The sequence below is a fragment of the Phoenix dactylifera genome, unplaced genomic scaffold, assembly GCF_009389715.1.
Source record: "Phoenix dactylifera cultivar Barhee BC4 unplaced genomic scaffold, palm_55x_up_171113_PBpolish2nd_filt_p 000026F, whole genome shotgun sequence".
In the NCBI taxonomy this organism is placed as follows: Eukaryota; Viridiplantae; Streptophyta; class Magnoliopsida; order Arecales; family Arecaceae; genus Phoenix; species Phoenix dactylifera.
Genome location: NW_024067667.1, coordinates 487,379 through 505,823, shown reverse-complemented (window position 1 = coordinate 505,823; position 18,445 = coordinate 487,379). Strand labels below are relative to the sequence as shown.

General features: G+C 39.4%; 1 protein-coding gene and 1 long non-coding RNA gene across 4 annotated transcripts; one reads left to right on the top strand and one right to left on the bottom strand.

The window, feature by feature from the left end:
• Positions 1-928: 928 nt before the first annotated feature.
• LOC103716937 (ABC transporter G family member 23) lies at positions 929-3,077 on the top strand. Its single transcript, XM_008805141.3, has one exon. The coding sequence runs from the start codon at positions 1,064-1,066 to the stop codon at positions 2,984-2,986; it is 1,923 nt and encodes a 640-aa protein (XP_008803363.2). The 5' UTR covers positions 929-1,063; the 3' UTR covers positions 2,987-3,077.
• Positions 3,078-7,642: 4,565 nt separating this feature from the next.
• On the bottom strand, positions 7,643-12,391 carry LOC113462003. 3 transcript variants are annotated; one of them, XR_005506931.1, is made up of 4 exons: positions 12,239-12,391; positions 8,509-8,992; positions 8,317-8,428; positions 7,643-8,159 (listed from the first exon to the last, which is right to left on the bottom strand). It is a non-coding gene; the product is annotated as an uncharacterized LOC113462003 (long non-coding RNA). The 3 variants fall into 3 exon arrangements; XR_005506932.1 differs by lacking the exon at positions 12,239-12,391 and adding an exon at positions 9,134-9,170; XR_005506930.1 differs by lacking the exon at positions 12,239-12,391 and having other exon boundaries at positions 8,509-9,186.
• Positions 12,392-18,445: the final 6,054 nt, after the last annotated feature.

Sequence of the window (18,445 nt, the reverse complement as noted above, 5' to 3'; positions counted from 1 at the left end):
GTTTCTGAGGCATTCAAAAGTGGCTTTTCTGTTTATCTCCTTTAATAGAATGGTGGTACGTGACTATCACATAGCAGCATAAAGCGATTGTAGGACAACAATACTTTTGAAATATATTGAATGGGATAGAGTCTCAAAGAACCTTTTATGTTAAACAGTTCTTAAAGCATACATTTCAAAACATTTTTAGTATATGACCTATAGTTAAGGATCACTTAGAATATAGATCTCAACCGATCTCTTCCAAGATGGAATGAGATGTTATTATATAAGAGCAGGTCATAGATGCATAATCCTCTTGATGCTCATCAAGGTACATAAGAGAGGTGCAAAAGCCTTGTCCAATATTAGGATAATTAAGTGTCCATGTATGTAGAGTGCAAGAGAGTGAGCGAAATACTCTTCCGCTTTTATGATGCAGATTGGAGGTTATCCTCTTTCAGTGGTTCCTTGGCTCCCCTCTTGGACGTTGGCTGTGGTATATGCATGTGTTTATGTATATGGTAATAAATTTTAGCCTATGTAGGGCTTGACATGTAACCGAGATCTCTGGTGGGCCCAAGTATTGTTTGCCAAGAAAATTTTACTAATCATGAATGAGCAGCAACAGTGGACAGGATAGAAATCGAAAAATTGGATCAATAATCAAGTGCCCATTTAGAACAAATAACAATGGCATGGAGTGGACAAAAAATTTAACCTAGGCCTAGCTTGTTTTTGCATGCTCAATCTAATCCAGCCACCTTGAATAGTTTATAATAACTTGGTCAAATTGTTTTGATCACCTAACCCTGCCAAACTCTCTCTACGCCCCAACAGACAAGCACCCTCCTGTTATTTAGTAGCTGCACCACCAAAACATTCCTATAGTTCTAGTTAGGTCCAACGCCCATCAAACCCATTCAAACGGTTAGGTTCGATCTCCATCTCCCGCTCATCGCTCACCCCCGACCTTCTTCCTCACGCCTTGCCATGGTTCCTTCACTTGCCTGCCTTCTAGTATTTCCCTTCCATCCCCTCCACATCCTCCTCATTGCTCTTCTTGTTCCTTCTCTTCCGAACCATGGAGGACGTATGCCTCGGCATCGATTCCACGTTGCATTCGACGACCTCCGACTCCCCCCGTGAGTCCACCTCTCCTTCCTCCTCCTTCTACCACTCATCTCCTCCTCTCTCGATCAAATCCGCCATTCCGGCCTACCGTCTCGCCGTAAGAAACCTCTCCTATTCCATTCGCCCCAAAAGCAACTTAGCGGCCTCATGCCTTCACCCGAAGCGCAAGCCTAAGGCGGTCGAGTTGCTCAAGTCGGTCTCCTTCACAGCAAATAGCTCGGAGATCCTCGCCATCGTCGGCCCGAGTGGGGCCGGGAAGTCCACACTGCTTCACATCATCTCAGGCCGTGTCGACAGCTCGAGCTTCGATCCAAGAAGCATCTCTCTCAATGAGAGATTCGTTTCAAGTCCCAGCCAGCTTCGTAAGATTTGCGGGTTCGTCGCTCAGGAAGACAATCTCCTTCCTCTCCTCACTGTGAAGGAAACGCTCATGTTCGGTGCCAAGTTCCGGCTGAAAGGCATGAGTGCAAGGGAGAAGGAAGAGAGAGTCAGGAACCTAATGCATGAATTGGGACTTGAGCACGTTGCTGATAGCTATGTAGGGGATGAGGAGACGAGAGGGATATCGGGAGGAGAACGGAAGCGAGTGTCGATTGCCATCGACACGATCCATGATCCACCAATTCTTCTCCTTGATGAGCCCACGTCGGGCCTCGACAGCAGATCAGCATTGCAAGTTATTGAGCTCCTTGCATCCATGGCTAAAACCAGGCGACAGACCTTAATTCTATCCATTCACCAGCCTAGTTATCGGATTCTTCAGTATGTATCATCTTTCTTGCTCCTATCTCATGGTGCAGTGGCGCATTGTGGTAGCCTCAAATCTCTCGAGGAAATCATATCGCGGCTGGGACTGAAAATTCCAGTCCAGCTAAATCCTTTAGAATATGCCATGGAGATTATGCAACAACTAGAGGATTATAGAAACAAATGCGCTATGTTCATCGATCACACCGACTCGCAGCGAGGACAGTGTTGCATGGAAGAAGTACTCAAATGCGACGGCGAGATGGATTCTAGCTATGGTTCAAGATTAGAGGAGATAACCTCGCTCTGTTGGAGGTTCTGGAAGATCATCTACAGAACAAAGCAGCTCTTTGCGGCAAGGACAATGCAAGCCATTGTTGGTGGGCTAGGACTGGGCAGTGTCTACTTTCATGTTAAGAGGGATAAGGATGGTGTCACCGAGAGACTTGGCCTCTTCGCATTCAGCCTTAGCTTTCTCCTTTCTTCGACCGTGGAGGCGCTCCCGATCTTCCTACAGGAGCGGCGTGTTCTCATGAGGGAGACTTCGAGGAGGATGTATCGCCTTTCTTCTTACATGTTAGCTAACACTGTGATCTTCGTCCCGTTCTTGCTCGTGGTGGCTCTGCTGTTTGTGATACCGGTGTATTGGCTAGTAGGACTTAATCCCTCCTTCGGTGCCTTCATGTTCTTTGTATTGGTGGTGTGGATGATTGTGTTGATGGCTAGCTCCCTGGTTCTCTTCCTTAGTGCAATCTCGCCAGACTTCATATTGGGGAATTCTCTTATATGTATAACTTTGGGGATCTTCTTCCTTTTCTCAGGTTACTTCATTCCAAAAGAGAGCATCCCAAAATATTGGATCTTCATGTACTATGTCTCCCTTTATAGGTACCCCCTGGATTCTCTGCTCATCAATGAGTACTGGAGCATGAGAGGGGAATGCTTCTCTTGGCGAGGGAATGACCATTCCCTGTGCTCTCTTACAGGTGCAGATGTTCTGAGGGCCAGAGGTCTGGACAAGGACACAAGGTGGATTAATGTTGGAATTATGTGCGCTTTCTTCTTCATTTACCGAATTCTCTGTTGGATTCTATTAGTTAGGAGAGCTTCCAAGACTATGCTCTGAGACTAGATCTCATCATACTTTCATTGCTGTTTTTCTTCTTGTTTTTCTTTTTTTGAATTCCAAGGGAATAAAGATCTTTTTTATTGTTATCTATGATTCTTGTATACTGAAGATGTGTCTGGTGTCCTAGTCACAGAAACTCATGAAGTATTCAAGCTCATGCAATACAAAATTTCAGTTGTTTTATGTTCTCATGCAGCAATCACAAGGTATATGCTAATATGACTGGAAGCTAAACAATTTATATTTGTGTATTCGCTAATAAACTAATTAATATGTGTGTGTGTGTGTGTGTGTGCATCTGCATGAAAAGATAAATGTTTTGCATTACAGAGATCTGATATAAGAGTCCTAGGCTACCTTAATAATGCAAATAAGCAAAACTTAATCTAGATCTTGTTCAGCCATACATAAGATCCGTCAAATAATGAACCACATATCTACTATTCTGTGCTTGTTATAGCGAACCGTGCTATATCTACTATGTTACATTTCTTTTTTTTTTTTCCCGGTTCAGAAGTTGCCTTAGTACAAACCTGAAATTTGCTGCAGAATTTTTTTTTATTTTTGACCTCCAAACCTGCAATAACCCCACAAAGAACACGGGATGAAGGGCCCCCATATATAATATTTGATCCTCCTTTTTCTGTATCATTGATAGAAAAGGAGGGAGGAAACTCCACAAGAACTGGTGCCAATCGTGAGGCCGTTGTGTTGCTGGCAAGGAACCACATTGTCTTTTTGATACTTTAATTTCACACTTACACAATCTTTTTGAGCTATTGTGTTTAGGGATGCTAATTGTATAAGTTTGTAAGTTTTGTTCTTTATTGCTAATAGTTGTTGCTCGGTAAACCCCAACAGTTTTGGTGGAAGTAGGTGTTATCATCGACCTAAAAGTTCATATTGGCCAATATGTTCTTTTGCGTCCTAATGGGACTGAAGACAATGGAGATATAATGCTAGATTATTACTCTAAACAGGCAGTCCTATCTTTATTAGCCAAGTTCCATTCAGATTAAAATTAAGTTCTCTCTCCTGTGTTTGCATGGTTAAGTTTTGTAATGGCTGTTAGATGATCTCCTAACCTCACGGAGCTATCGATCCTCTTAAAAGGCTCCTAACTTGATTGATTCCATATCGAACTCTGTATTTGGCTAATCTAAACATCTATGCCTTCAATGTATTTTAGACTGCACATAAGTAATAAATATGTATTTTTCTAACTTCAGCATGTGCAAAAGTATATAAGGTTTTTATATCACTACATGAATATTATTTCTTACAAAAACATAATATTGAGATAAGAAAAGATAAAAATCTAAAACCAAAGTGCATAGGTCAAAAGATGTTGCACCAATGAGGAGAAATGTTTGAACATATTTATACATACCCATCAATACCCTTTATCAGCACGATCCTTGGTACGAAGCACCGAACCTATCCATGGTCAATACAAGTTTGATCCTCTCTATTTCGAGCCTCACTTGGGATCTAGCTTAATTGTAAGCCAATATATTATTAATGCATGAGCTAATGATCCTCATTTTCTTAAGTTGCCTACTTAATTTCTGTCTCTCCAAGATCTGGTCCCCCACCTTTTGTAATCTACGTCATTCTTCTATTTAATTTATGTTGCAATAAAATAGGAGGAGGTGCCTTACTTCCTCCATTAACCCTCAAAAAAAGAACTGTGTACTTGGCTAGGAGATCCCATTTTTATTCTTTTTATACGGTGGGATGCTCGGTCTCTTTGGTCAAGTGTCCTTGGTCAAGACCTATGGTATCCTGCCATGAAAGCCACAAAGGCTTGTTCCAATTTGGGCGGACGTAGAATTAATAATAGCTATTAAAATAATCATGATTATTAGCTGTTCATATGAGAAAAAAATAATGGATAATAACAAAACACAATATCAATCACTGAACAAGAAAAAATTTCTTCCATCTGGCATATTATATAAAACATGGATACTGTTAAAAAATGGTCAATACATATTATATAAAAGCTTGTATATGTAACGTTCAAAATGCAACTACTATTCTGTCTATATGAAACATGAGAGAGGACTTTGAAACCATTACAATTAATGGCCATTTTCTCAAACTTTGGTATTGAATAATGAATAGCTTGATATATTAGGGGTGTCAATTGTCAACTACCGAGGTTATATTCAGTCCAGGCCTGAGTTCTGAAACCACATATAAAACTGGTCCAGCCCAACCCTGGTAATTACTCTTCACCACAAAGCAAAGCCATGACCCAGCTCCAACTACTTCGAGCTTCCTTTCGGCCACATCAAGGCCATGCATTCTTCTCCATTGACATCCAATCATCCCTCCACAGTACTGCTACATGACACAATCTGATGATATCTTTAATATAATTAGCAGCAGAGTGAAGAGAACCCAGTAGCAGATGGACGGTCAAAATGAAGCTCCAAAGTACTGTACTTCCCTGCATTGCATGCACGCGAAATGATCCGGAGATATTAACATACCTGCACCATTGTCACGGGCTCAGATAAAAGACTGTTTAGACTTTACGCAGAGAAAGAGATTAGAGAGAGAGAGAGAGAGAGAGAGAGAGAGCATCTGAATGCCCTCCGGTGGCACAGAACGGTGGAAAAGCAACTGCTTTTACTGTTGCTCCCATGACCTTTTTCTTCGCTTCTGCTTCTCTCATCTCTGAGACTCTACGCAACACTAGAGCTGAAAACTTGGAGGCTAGGCCGTCCCCTGACACAGGCGCGCTGACCAAATGCCTGCTTACACGCCTCTGCCACGCCACCATCTCCTCCTCCAGCACCACCATCACCACCAGAGAATCTCAGGTCAGGCTGGTTGAGGCATTAAATCTCCTTCACCCTTTAGTCCACCATTCAAAGCTATCCCTTTGTTTATTTCTTTTGAACTCTTTTTATATTCTGAGAACACCTCTCTCTCTCTCTCTCTCTCTTTTTCTCTGTGGTCTTGTGTGGTCCTATCAGTGTCCAGTTTAGGCCATGCCTTACATGCAACAGTACAGAGATACCAAGTGGCAGATCGAGGCTTATTTGATACAAAACCTAGGAAGGGTTTTAACTTGCATGGGATGGAAACGCTTGTAGCTTCGGTTCTTGGGGCAGTGCTGCATGGAATGGAGACGGAAGTTGGATTCTATGCTGCGTCCACGTCGAGGTGTGCAGTGTTGTCGGCTTCCTCAGCGTGTAGTATTTTAAACAGCGGTTACTAGTTTGCTCTCATTGGCCCTTGGAATTAAGACCACAAAATATAGCTTCATACTGAAACATATAATTGTTGATATATTTAATATTTAATATTATATGTGGAACGATTCAAGCTTTACAGCCCCCCTCTCCTTCCCTGAATGAGAGGAAAAAAATTAAAAATAAAGCAAGGAAAGGAAAACATTTGTGCCATGTACATGCAAATAGGTCAGCCTTTCCTAACTATCTTTGATGTCAAGCAGAATTTGAACACGAGTCTCAAGTATAATTAATAACCCAACAAGTAGTACCTTCTACAGTAGAGGTTTCAAAAGAAGAACAGATATAACAACTGGTTTTATGCTCCACTCAACAATTAGCTATACTTCGTTGGATCTCATGACCTAGAGACTCTAGAAACTAACTTTAATGGCTCATAATTAATTATAATATGGTCAATCCCATAGAAAATCTAATTAGGACTCTTAATAGCTGTAATTTTGTTTAAGCTTCCACCTAAAACCAACAAATTGACAACATTTTAAACAATGTTGTGAGAGTGCTTTGAGAACTTCTAGGACATTTTTCATGATATGCTTATTGCAAGAACTTCTTAACTCCGAAGGTTAAGAAACCTCGGAGGAAGAGGATTAAGCTGGAAGAAAGAATTATTGGCGAGACCACGAAGTTGAAATTCAATGCGGGAGACTGAATCCGCGAAGAAAAATAGGCGGAATGGATCGCCAACATTGTCTCCAGCGACAAATCCACTTTGTTGATCTGATATGATTCTAGGAAGAAGAGTGAAAACACTACAAAAGAAGCAGTTTTTCCCGGCGCTTTGCAGAGCTTTTACCGACGCTTATACGCGTCGGAAATTTTCCTCCCCACGCGACCAAAAGCGTGACGAAATCGTCGGGCAGGTGGGCGTGGAAGTTTTTCGTTCCGACACGTGTCGTCAGCGTCGGCAGATAACCCGACGCTTTTAAACGCGTCGGCAAAGGCAATGTTTCCGACGCTTTTATGCGTCGGTCTATTACCAACGCTTTTAAGCGTCGGTAGTTCTTGTATTACCGATGTTTCTGTGCTTCGGTGTACCTGTGCCGGGAGAGTTATTTCCGACGCTTTTATGCGTCGGTCTATTACCGACGCTTTTAAGCGTCGGTAGTTCTTGTATTACCGATGCTTTTGTGCTTCGGTATACCTGTGCCGGGAGAGTTATTGCCGACGCTTTTAAGCGTCGGCAATAGCATTTTTTTTTTTTACAATTTCGTAGAAACAAATGTTAAACCTGTATACAAAATTCTTTGAGCCCTTCTTTGGCTTCTTTTTCAGAACCTGTATACATTAGTTCATAAATGCCCATTTTTTAAGTTCCATATAGCTGCATTGGAGATCAAAGACTGCAAGGAAAGAAAAGAAAAGCTGTTCATCCATTCCAGCTGAATTGATTTTGGAATCGTTCATGTAAAAATTTGATTCAATTATAAGAGAGATAACGTCAGTGAGAAGGAATTTTGATACGAATATTACCACAATCAACATAATGCCTTCCCTCTACAAATTCAACAACAACACAACATTGATTTCATTTCCTTGGTATTGGTTACAGACAGACAATGTTAGAAGCCTAATAGTCATTAAATATGCCATAACGGCTGCAGCAACGGGTAATCATATGGAGCAAGAGGATGCACAGTAGTTGCCAGGTTGCTTAACCATAGCTCAAGCGCGAGTCTGAAGGACGCATCTAGGTCTGGCGACGGGGAATCCCAATCTCACATGAATTAACCCTTGCAGCAAAACGAAGAGAGCAAATTGACTCCCCGACAGACGATGATTTCGGGGAGATGTTGACCACATATTCATCCAAATATTCATCCAACTGACCACATATCAACTCCAGTTGAGTAGTGTGTGGTTCCCAGCAGAACCTCAGGAGCTCTATACCAAAGTGTGACAATCTACAAACAAAAAAGAATCTAATTCAGCAGAGACCAACTAACAAGCATAAGTAAACAAATGTATCATAGTCAGCCAACGCAGCTAAGAAAAATATCAAAACTAGGTTGAAGTTGATTTCTTGATAAGAAAAAGTTATAAAGGCTGATAATGCAAGACCTCGTGGGTGTAGCTCTTAAGAGGGATGGTAAAGGTTCTTCCTAGCCCAAGATCAGCAATCTTCAAGATGCCTTTCTCTTTGTCAACCAAAAGATTTTGAGGTTTCAAATCCCTATTTTCATGGTATAACATCATATAGCAGATAATTCCTGCTTGACATATTTGGAAACCGAATCGAGATGAGAATACAACCTGTGAAGCACACCATGGCTATGACAATTGGCAACTCCTTTGCACAACTGATATAGAAAGCTCTGCTTTGGAAAAAAAAAAATGAATCAGTCTGACATGCACAGATCCCAGAAGGGAGGAAAAAGAATAAAAAAATATTCATTGAAATTGCTGCAATGGCCGAAAATTAACGAAACTCCAAAGAGGAAAACATAACCTTTAAAAGCTAGAATTTGTAAGAATTTCACCGCACATTGTTAAAAGTCATACCATGTTATGGCAGAGAACCAAAAATCTGGAGAAAAAGTATACATTCACAAAACCCGGAATAGGGACGGCACCTCAAAGTTATTCCCATAAGAAACACTCATCTTTGTTTTTTTTTCTTTTTTTTTAAAGAAAAAAAAATGATTGAATGGATCCCTCGTTTTCTCCTTCACTTGCCAAACTGAACTCATTCAACCACACTAGGAACTGGTGAAGTAAGATTTTGGAAACCATGTTCCTGTCAAGTCAACATAGAACATACTAATTAAAGTCCTTTTCAAGATCTATACTTATCAAAGTTCTGGCATAATCGTATTTTGGAAATTGAGGTAAGTATCAAAAAAAAAAAATTTAAAACAATCTAAAAACATTCATCTACGATGTATCAAGAGTCGACGGCATCATCATCTCTACGAGTAGATGAAGTATCAGCAACCTACAAGAAAAAAATACTTTAGAAACTAAAAATATGAAAGTCATCACGCTCATACAAGAATACATTATAATTATATAAAATATTCAAATATATTTATTTATGTACCGGAGGAGCAAGTCTTTGCAAAAAAGATGAAATATGGTCAAGCTGATCTTGCAAAGATTGTATCTTCAACTCTTGGCTCTGCTTCAACTCCGCCATATCAGTCATATGACTCTGCCTCATCTCCTCTATCCTTGTCTCATATGACTGCTTTAACTGTGCCATCTCTGTCTTCAAACTACAAACCTCTGCAGTGCTAGTACCTTGTCTGGCATCTTGGGTATATCGGCTCACTGCAGACAGCTGAGTGGGGGTAACTCCGATACCGTAACCCCTCACGCGTCCATAACGTTTTGGGCCCATCAATTCTGCATAGACCTGAGCCTCGACGCGACTGGCTGCGTCGGATGATGATGACTCCCCGACGCGCTCTGAAATGAGATTTGTAGCTCTTTCCTATATCTCTCTCAAAAAAATAAACAGTCACATTAATAATTTAAAGGAAGTAAAATTAATAAAATAATTATGATCAAATAAAAAATGAATACATACAACTATATCTCTCGACTCGTCCTGGACAAAGCTGCCATCTCGGTGAGTGTGGGTCATCTTATAAAACTCTACCTCACCAGGCTCCCTTCCATGCTCTACTATCTACACATACGGAAAGTATATTGCCAAACTATATATCATGATACGTGCTATATGTTAGTAGAGTTTCAAATAGTTTCAAACAAACTTACGAATTCATTTCTACGTCTCGCATAACTCTTCGAGCCTGAAGTATGAGGAACTGTTTGAGATGCTCGTGCAGCTCTACCAATATTAGAATATGTCTGCCAAAATAAAAGCACACAGTATAATATTATTCAATGTATATATTTGCAATCTATATTAGTAATAAAGATAATAGAAGATATTGAAACAATATACGTGACCTGTCCTCTTTCAGAAAACCAGTAGTGAACAAGCTCCCTCCACTGCTGAGGGTATACATCAGGAGGAGTCACACGAGCAACCTCCTCCTCTGTCATACCCTCGCGCTTGAAGTCCGTCTTCAATTTTGCTTTATATTCTTTCCATTTGCGGTTGAGGGACTTTAGCACCCAATCATGGCTCTCTGGAGGGAGTACAAACTTACCCTACAACAAGTTACAGAATGTTATAATAATATTAAACCTCTAAAATAAAATTATGGTACAAAGCAAATTAACATACAGAAGGTGTCGAATTAAAAAAGAATAAATTCAATTCATTACCTCTATAAGTTTAAGAAGCTCAACCTTATACGAAGGAAGCATGTCATTCCACTTCGTATAGTTGAGTGGACACAGCTGACCCTTGCGTGCAACCGATCCTAAAAAGCTTGATAGTAGACTTCCAGCTCTATTGATGGGCTGCCCCAATTCGTTGCATCGGATGATGATCTTCTCACCCGGAGGAAGCTTCCACACATCCTTTACTTGAGTGGGTCCCCGTCTCCTCCTCACCGTCTCTTGTCCATCTATTAAAATTAAAAAGTCTTAAAAAGTTGAAGACAAATATGAACATAAAATATGAACTTTAAATCGAATTACCCTGGATCCGGAGCTCATCCTCCGGACAATCAGCAGGAGGCTCGTGCTGAGATCCTGACTCGTGCTGCTGGTGCTCACATGGCTGCTGGGACTGCAGGGACTGCTCAGAAGTAGATCCCACTTGAGAATGCTGGAACTCCACATCTCTAAATCGTCTCCCTCGAGGCATATTGTTACCTAGAATGCACAAAAAAGAATCAATATTTGGTTAAATAATAAATTTATACTAAATAAAGGGCTAATAAAAGAGAATATAATACTTGGTTAAATGATAAATTTTACTTACCATTATGAAACTACATTCTCATTCAACATCCATCCTAATCAAACTCCTTGGCGCATTTACTTCATCAGTTGGCACAATATTATAAGGCATACACTGAGTATAAGTATCATCGTCCTCCTTTTGCAACCTTTTTCCCATATCATACAAGTCCCTAGGTTTCGTCTTAATAACAAGAGACCAATTTTTATCTTTTGAGTCTTGCACAAAAAATACTTGTCGAGCTTGAGATGAAAAAACAAATGGATCATCTTTCAATAGCACACCTGTATGTATCAACCTTGAAAAATTTACAAGTGTGAATCCATTTATGTCTTGCCTCAAACCTCTAGGTGAGTTTATATCCACCCAATCACATCGAAATAATACTACCTTAAACTTTCCATAATAATCCAACTCATAAATATCTGTTAGAGCACCATAATAATTTGAAAATTTGCAGATTGTCTGAAAATTTGAAAATCCAAGACAGGACTAAATCATATGCTGTCAGAACTGAACAACCAAGTGGTTCATTATTGTTTTAGGTCTATGACATTCGTCCTTTAATTCCTCTCCCTAACAAGGACATCCAAATTAGAGCTTATCAGGCACATGGTTACCAAGATCAGACAAAGCTAACAAATGTGTAATAAAAAATTAATCAGACAAGCAAGTCGAGGATTTTCACATATAATAGTACATAACAACAAAGTGTAAACAAGAACTTGTAATTTGTAATGGTCTCGAGTATATAAAACCTTTTCTTCTTCATGGTAAGATGATGGAAATAAATGACATCACCATACAAACTAAAAAATTAAAACAAGAACAAGTATATATGTGCATGTGCACTCACATCCACATGTATAACGTGTGTGCCTATGTATGCATCAAATCTCAATGTGTTTCACTTAACTAAGTAATGCTATCTGACAAGCATGCAACGTTATGCAGCTTGTTAAAAGTTCATCAGCTGTAAGAGAACTAAAGTGGGATTATGTTCCCTTCTTTTTGTTTCTTTTTTCTTTCTTGTTTGTTCATATTGTGCTTTCTCTCACTCAAAAAAGAGTGTTAAGTTTTCATATATAAACTAGCTTTGCATCAATAAGTAAATACATGCAGCATCAAGATTTAATCATAGTAAATTATAAATGGGTGTTAAACCTTAAATTTCTTCTTCAGCAAGTTCTTGCTCCAAAAATCTCCTTTTGCAAGCTTGTGCTCCAAAGCTGCTGGTGCTTTCTATGCAATTTCTTGACTCTCAGGTGCCCAAAAAGCTGCTGGCAGTTTTTTCACTAATACCTGTAACCTGTATGTGCAGTATCAACTTTTCAGCAGCCTAAGATTTTACATGTAATGTGACAGCAAATTGAATTAAAAAAGCTGTTACTGATGATCATGCAATCTATTATTTTCCTACACATTACCAAAAGATTTGTACATTAGAACTAAAACAAGCAGGCTGAAAAAGACTGCAAACACATTGATGTCATCGGCATTTCAAGGTCAACATAAAGCAAAATCAGGTGGTTTCGGATTGCATCTCATACAGAGATATTTAGATCTTTTGCATAACTAACAAAAAAAAATCAGGTTATATCCATCTGAACAATCAAGTTTAGGGAAACTTATTTAACTCAATGATATATGATAAAAAAATAGTAAATTTTAGGTTTAACTTTATCTTAATGAATGAGAATAAAGGAGGAAGAACCACTTATGCATTTTATTAATTGTAATTCCAGCATCCGTTGCTTTCTCTATAGATCAGGAATTGGATACTTTCTGATATAGATGGGCATTTTACATTTCCAAAATCACATTGGGCACACATATGCATCTGATAAATTCAAGAAAAGACCAAGCTTCAAAAATGATAAACTATAATTTCATCCATATATAATTATGTATACTTTGCAACACCTTCAATTGAATATGCCAAGTATTGCAATCTTGAATACAAACCCAGGCAGCATGCTCTTAAGAGAGCAGATTTGCTATAATGACAACTCTAGACATTACGCTTTACCAATGCTATGAATTATTTAAAAAACAAAAAAAAAAAGTCGAAGCCTTTAGAAGGTCAAAACCAAGTAATATAATTTTACAATATCTACTGATCTTAATGAGAGCCAGAACAAGCAAAATTTAGACCACATTATAAGCTGATATATAACAGTCCAAGACCAGTGGCAAATAAGAGAGAGATGGGTCATAGATTTCATTTTCATGCTTCCATAAAAGAAATTCCACTTAGGATCCCATTTTCCATGCGAGCGTCGAGCGACGACAATAGGTCTTCGGATCATAGGCACCATGTCTCCTTCTTTGAACGATCTGGACCTGCTTATCGAAAGCCTGAGCCATGTATGAATGGTAGAACGATTCCATGAGAAATTTACAGGTCTTTTACACAAGCAAAAAAAAATCCAATCTTATCCTGCAAGTATATGTTCTATAAATTCAACCCTGGATAGTTGGAAAAAAGTTGAAAGATCATGGTTGCAGCTCTCAGGCAACTAGGTGATCCATTAACCAATTACATGAAACTTAACTCGAACCCCTATGATAACCAAGCATAAGTCATACAACCCTTCCTAATTCAAGCACTAAGTGCCAATGAACCTACAGAACAAGCAACCATCCAACCACATAACGAGAATGCTGATAATGTTATCTGCATTTTAAAATAGCTTTTGAATTCGGAAAGCACCAAGTAAGAACTATCCGTATTTGTCAAAAAGCCTCGGCAAACCTAGGCGATGGACCATCCTATAGCCTAGGCAATACAAGCGATTAGGCGACTGCCCAGACAAAAAAAAAGGGGACAAAATTTATAGAATAACCTATATGTATTTCAATTATTAATTAAACCTTCACTTCTCAATAAACTATCTATACAACATGATTCAAAAATACAATGGTAATAATTAACGTATGATTTCTATTTAGGACATAATACTCAAAGATCATCACAATTTTATTCTTTTGATCCAAAATTATAGAAGACAAGCATATAAAGCCACCGCTGTTTTAGCAACATATAGTAATAATATTAATTATACTTGATGTTACTACTCCAACAATAGTAGTAACACTAGTACGTTTCTACTTACCACTATGATTACAGCAGTAACACTGGCATGTCACCACGGTAAGTTACGAAAACAAAGCATAACACAAGCAACAAACTGTAAACACATGAAATAAATATTTCTCGTTTTTTTTCAAAATGCAGAAACGAAGCCAAGATAAAAATTAATCCATCATCAATCAATAGAAAAGTTCGCAAAGACATATTCTCCAAATAACAACTACTGTAACTCCAAAGGGTTAAAAACAGAAACAAAAAAAACCGGAGAGAGGGAGAGAGAAGGAAACAGATAGAATTACTGATTGGTGCAAAACGGGGGGAGAAGCCCCTGAGATTAGAACTATCAACGCACATAGAGATCCCAATGCTCCAATAGCAGGGCCTCAAAAGATCAATTACAGAAGATCCCCCAACCCATTCTCTGTGCTGAGAAGAGGAGTGAGAAGCTCTGATTAACAGAGCATTCCTCAGGAAGAGAGAAAGTGACAGAGAACAGGAAGAGAATGCAAGCGAAGAGAGCAAACGAAAATATGAGATTGAAAGCATCAAGAATTCACCCCAGACGAGATAGAAAGATAGAACTAGAGGACGAAGTCAATTTACCAGGAGATAGAAAGATACTTTAAAGTATCTTAGCTATATATTAAGAGAAGATGATTTTTACAAATTTCGAAATGGAAGGACATAAGAAAGGAGTTCTTTTCCGGTACCCTTGGGAGAATGGGCATATTTGGGAAATAAACTAGTTGGCTTGACCTACCTATATTGTCTATCATTTTTCCTTTTCAAGTCCTGAATTTTCTAATCACCCAAAAGCTGAAGTAGAGTACCTGTACTTTTATCATGCCAAAGCTCTCATCATGTGCTGAACTAGATAATTTTCGCTGGAATTATATCCAGAAATAGCCTGCAATATTATAATTCAAGGATTAGTTGCTTTTCAGCCATGATTCTTATTTTGCAATGACGCTTTGCAATGATTCAGTTTATGATGAATTTTTATATCTGGATTAAAAAATAGAAAAAAAAATAATAATGAGCTATACTAGCCTAGTAAGTAATATAATACTCCAAAATGGGGTCAAGCAGGCCAAATAATTAATCAAAAACACAAAATATTGATAAAAAAAGAAATCATTTCTCGAATAATGTATATTTTTTTTGAAGTATAGAATAGTTTTCACAAGAAATACCAGAAACAGAAATTAAAAATTAGACATTAGAAATCAGGCTATGGCCACATAACCTAGTGATATGGGTTAGAATGCACAAAGTGCAAAAAACCATTATTCTTAATCATCAGTGGCATGCTGTTCCAAATACCACTATTCTAGTCACCCATGGTACGGTGTCGAAATTAGTTTCTTACGGATTACAAGTCGATAGAGCTAACAAATAATCTTCATTGGCGGGGCCAGATCAGATCATAGCTGTGCTGACAATGCAAACTTATAAAACAGATTTTTTTATGATTTGCCCAATCACATTTTTTAGATTTTATAACATAGCATAAAACATATTTTAAAATAATCATAACATTAACACGATTGATCTATTTAACTAAGTATAAAACAGATATCATAATTATATTTAATCAATTAATTATTATTTTACTAAAAATTTAGAAAATACACTTTGAAGCATTAGGTTACTTATTTCTTCTCGCTTCAAAAATCCAACTTCAATTAGATGGGTCAGGTGTACCTATTTTAATATAATTAAAACATCATAAATTTCATCATCATTCCAGAAGTCAAACGAAATCAAAATCAAACACCACTAGTAACGGCCTCATGCCCCTAAATCAAGTTGGTCAGGTGATAGTGCACGATTGCTCAGATGGATCCAAGCAAGAATAATTTAACTAGTCAAAAAAAAGTCAATAGTGGCTAAATTTCGAAAGATCTAGTTGGGGCTGAAGTAATGGACCAATCTACCGCCCGAGTACCGGGACTATTCAGGAATCCAAACTGCATCAACTTGGATCCAAGCAATAAGAAGAGCAAAGCTTACACTAGATTTTCTAAACCTATCTAGAGAGAGAAAACCCTATAGAGAGAGAAAGTGAGGAAGGAGAGAGTATCTTAGCTCGGGTTCATTTAGGGGTCAGAGTTTTGTCCGTCGATGGCACGAGCCATTTAAGATCATCAATGAATCTTGTCCACAATTAAGTAGAGAGAGAAAAGAGGGTTTTCCTTCTTTTTTAAGATTAATTACAAATAGGGGGAAAATGGGAAGAAAAATGGAAGAAATAAGAATAAGAAGAATGGACAGGAGGAAGAGAAAGAAGAGGAGGGAGAAGAACCCAAGGGAGAAAGTCCGGTGGCGATTGGGCCTCGGTGGTCGATGAACAACCGTGAACAGTAGATGGCAGTCGGCTGCAGCTGTAGCATTTGACGAGAAAGGAATACCGAGATCATTCTCGGTTTGGCTAAAATAGGAGAAGAAAACCACTCGGTTGGCTTGATCGGAGGAAGAGAGGAAGAGAGCTTACTAGCGGTGGACGGAGGTGATGGATCTTAACTGAGGGAGGCTCGGTCAGCTGCCAGCGGCGACAATGCTCAAAACAGGGAGAAGAAAAAAAAAATAGGGTCATCGGTGGTCTAAAGGAAAGAGGAAGATACTTCAGCGGCGGCGCTTAGCTGAGGGGGCACTCTCGTCACAGGAGAAGAGGAAGGAGGAGGAGGAGGAGAGGTGCCCGGTAGAGCTTAGAGGTGGTCAATTGCTGAGAGTTGAGAGATTTATAGGAGGGTTTTCCAAAGAGAGAAGCTTGGGGGGTGGTTGCTCTGTCGCAATTCTCGCGGAGGATAGGATCGACTGAAATGGAGGCTAGGATATCCGGGAGCATCCATGGTGGAGGAGGACTCTTTCTCCTCTGTGGGGTCAAACAGGGCTCTGCCCTATTATGAATGGGAAGAGGGCCTTCAGGCCGTCACTTGACGTGTGGCCGGGCCAATGGGCCGGCCCAGTGAGGCTGGGCCTCACTGCAAAAAAATAAATTTTTATTAGCATACAAAAGTGCAACTAAAAATAAAAAAAAATGCTACTAATATCTTTAGTGGCAATTTTTCAAAAGTCGACTTAGTGTCGTCAAAAATCGTGTCATTGGTTGATCTGGGCTCTTTGCTAAAAGCAGGGAGACATTTGATTATCAAAATGTTGAAGAAGATTAGCCACCTAAAATGATAAATTAAGCATCAATCTATAAAATTTTCATTTCATTTATTATTGTTATTATTTTTTGTTAGGTCATAATTAGGAACTATTAAAGATTGGCGTGGGATGCTCGTGTATTTTTTATGTTTAAAATGGTTATGTTTATCTAAATAAATAAATGATAAATGCTCGAGCAAGGATTTGAAACTTTCATATATCCCAATTAATGTAGGTTAGGAGATGTGAGGAACTGTGGGCCAGAAAATGTGGATGGTGTCACGCCCCCGCCTGCGCGAGGCACGTGAGGCACCCAGTGCCCACGTGGGGGCCACATGAGAGGGGAACACGGGACTCCCCTGCCAGATATTGTCCAGTTCTGGAGCTTCACGCAAGCGTCCTTCACCCCTCTCCGGTTTTGTTTTCCATCCAAAACGCGTCTGCAGGATTAGGAGACACCCGCCTCATATGCCCAGGCTCTGGAACGAGTCTTTCCGATGTGGGACTATTGGGCCTCACACCCTTCCCACCATCGGACAAGAGCCGTCCTCGGCTCTGATACCAAATGTCACGCCCCCGCCTCCGCGAGGCACGTGAGGCACCCAGTGCCCACGTGGGGGCCACATGAGGGGGGAACACGAGGCTCCCCTGCCAGATATTGTCCGGTTCTGGAGCTTCACGCAAGCGTCCTTCACCCCTTCCCGGTTTTGTTTTCCACCCAAAACGCGTCTGCAGGATTAGGAGACACCCGCCTCATATGCCCAGGCTCTGGAACGAGTCTTTCCGATGTGGGACTATTGGGCCTCACAGATGGTCAGTTTTTCCTTCCAACAAGGGCATTAAACGTTATTTATTAGAATGTGTTTTCAGGAGATTTCAAATGGGGTAGAAACATCCTACAATAATTAAACATTCTAAGTATATCCTATAATACCCCTTTTAAAATTTGCAGCCACTGTATGTGGAGAATCACATGTGTCTAGGTGGAATGCCTCATTGAAGTTTGAATAGTCTAGAAAATATCCGTGTTAGGTAGTAATTTGTAGGAACGGGGAAACAAGTGCATCTCTCGCACTTATCAATTCAGTTAATAAGAATAATTATAAAAAAGCTAAAATTCTATA

Excerpts from the sequence above, each read along its gene's own strand:
- LOC103716937 (XM_008805141.3), top strand. The coding sequence starts at position 1,064 with ATGGAGGACGTATGCCTCGGCATCGATTCCACGTTGCATTCGACGACC.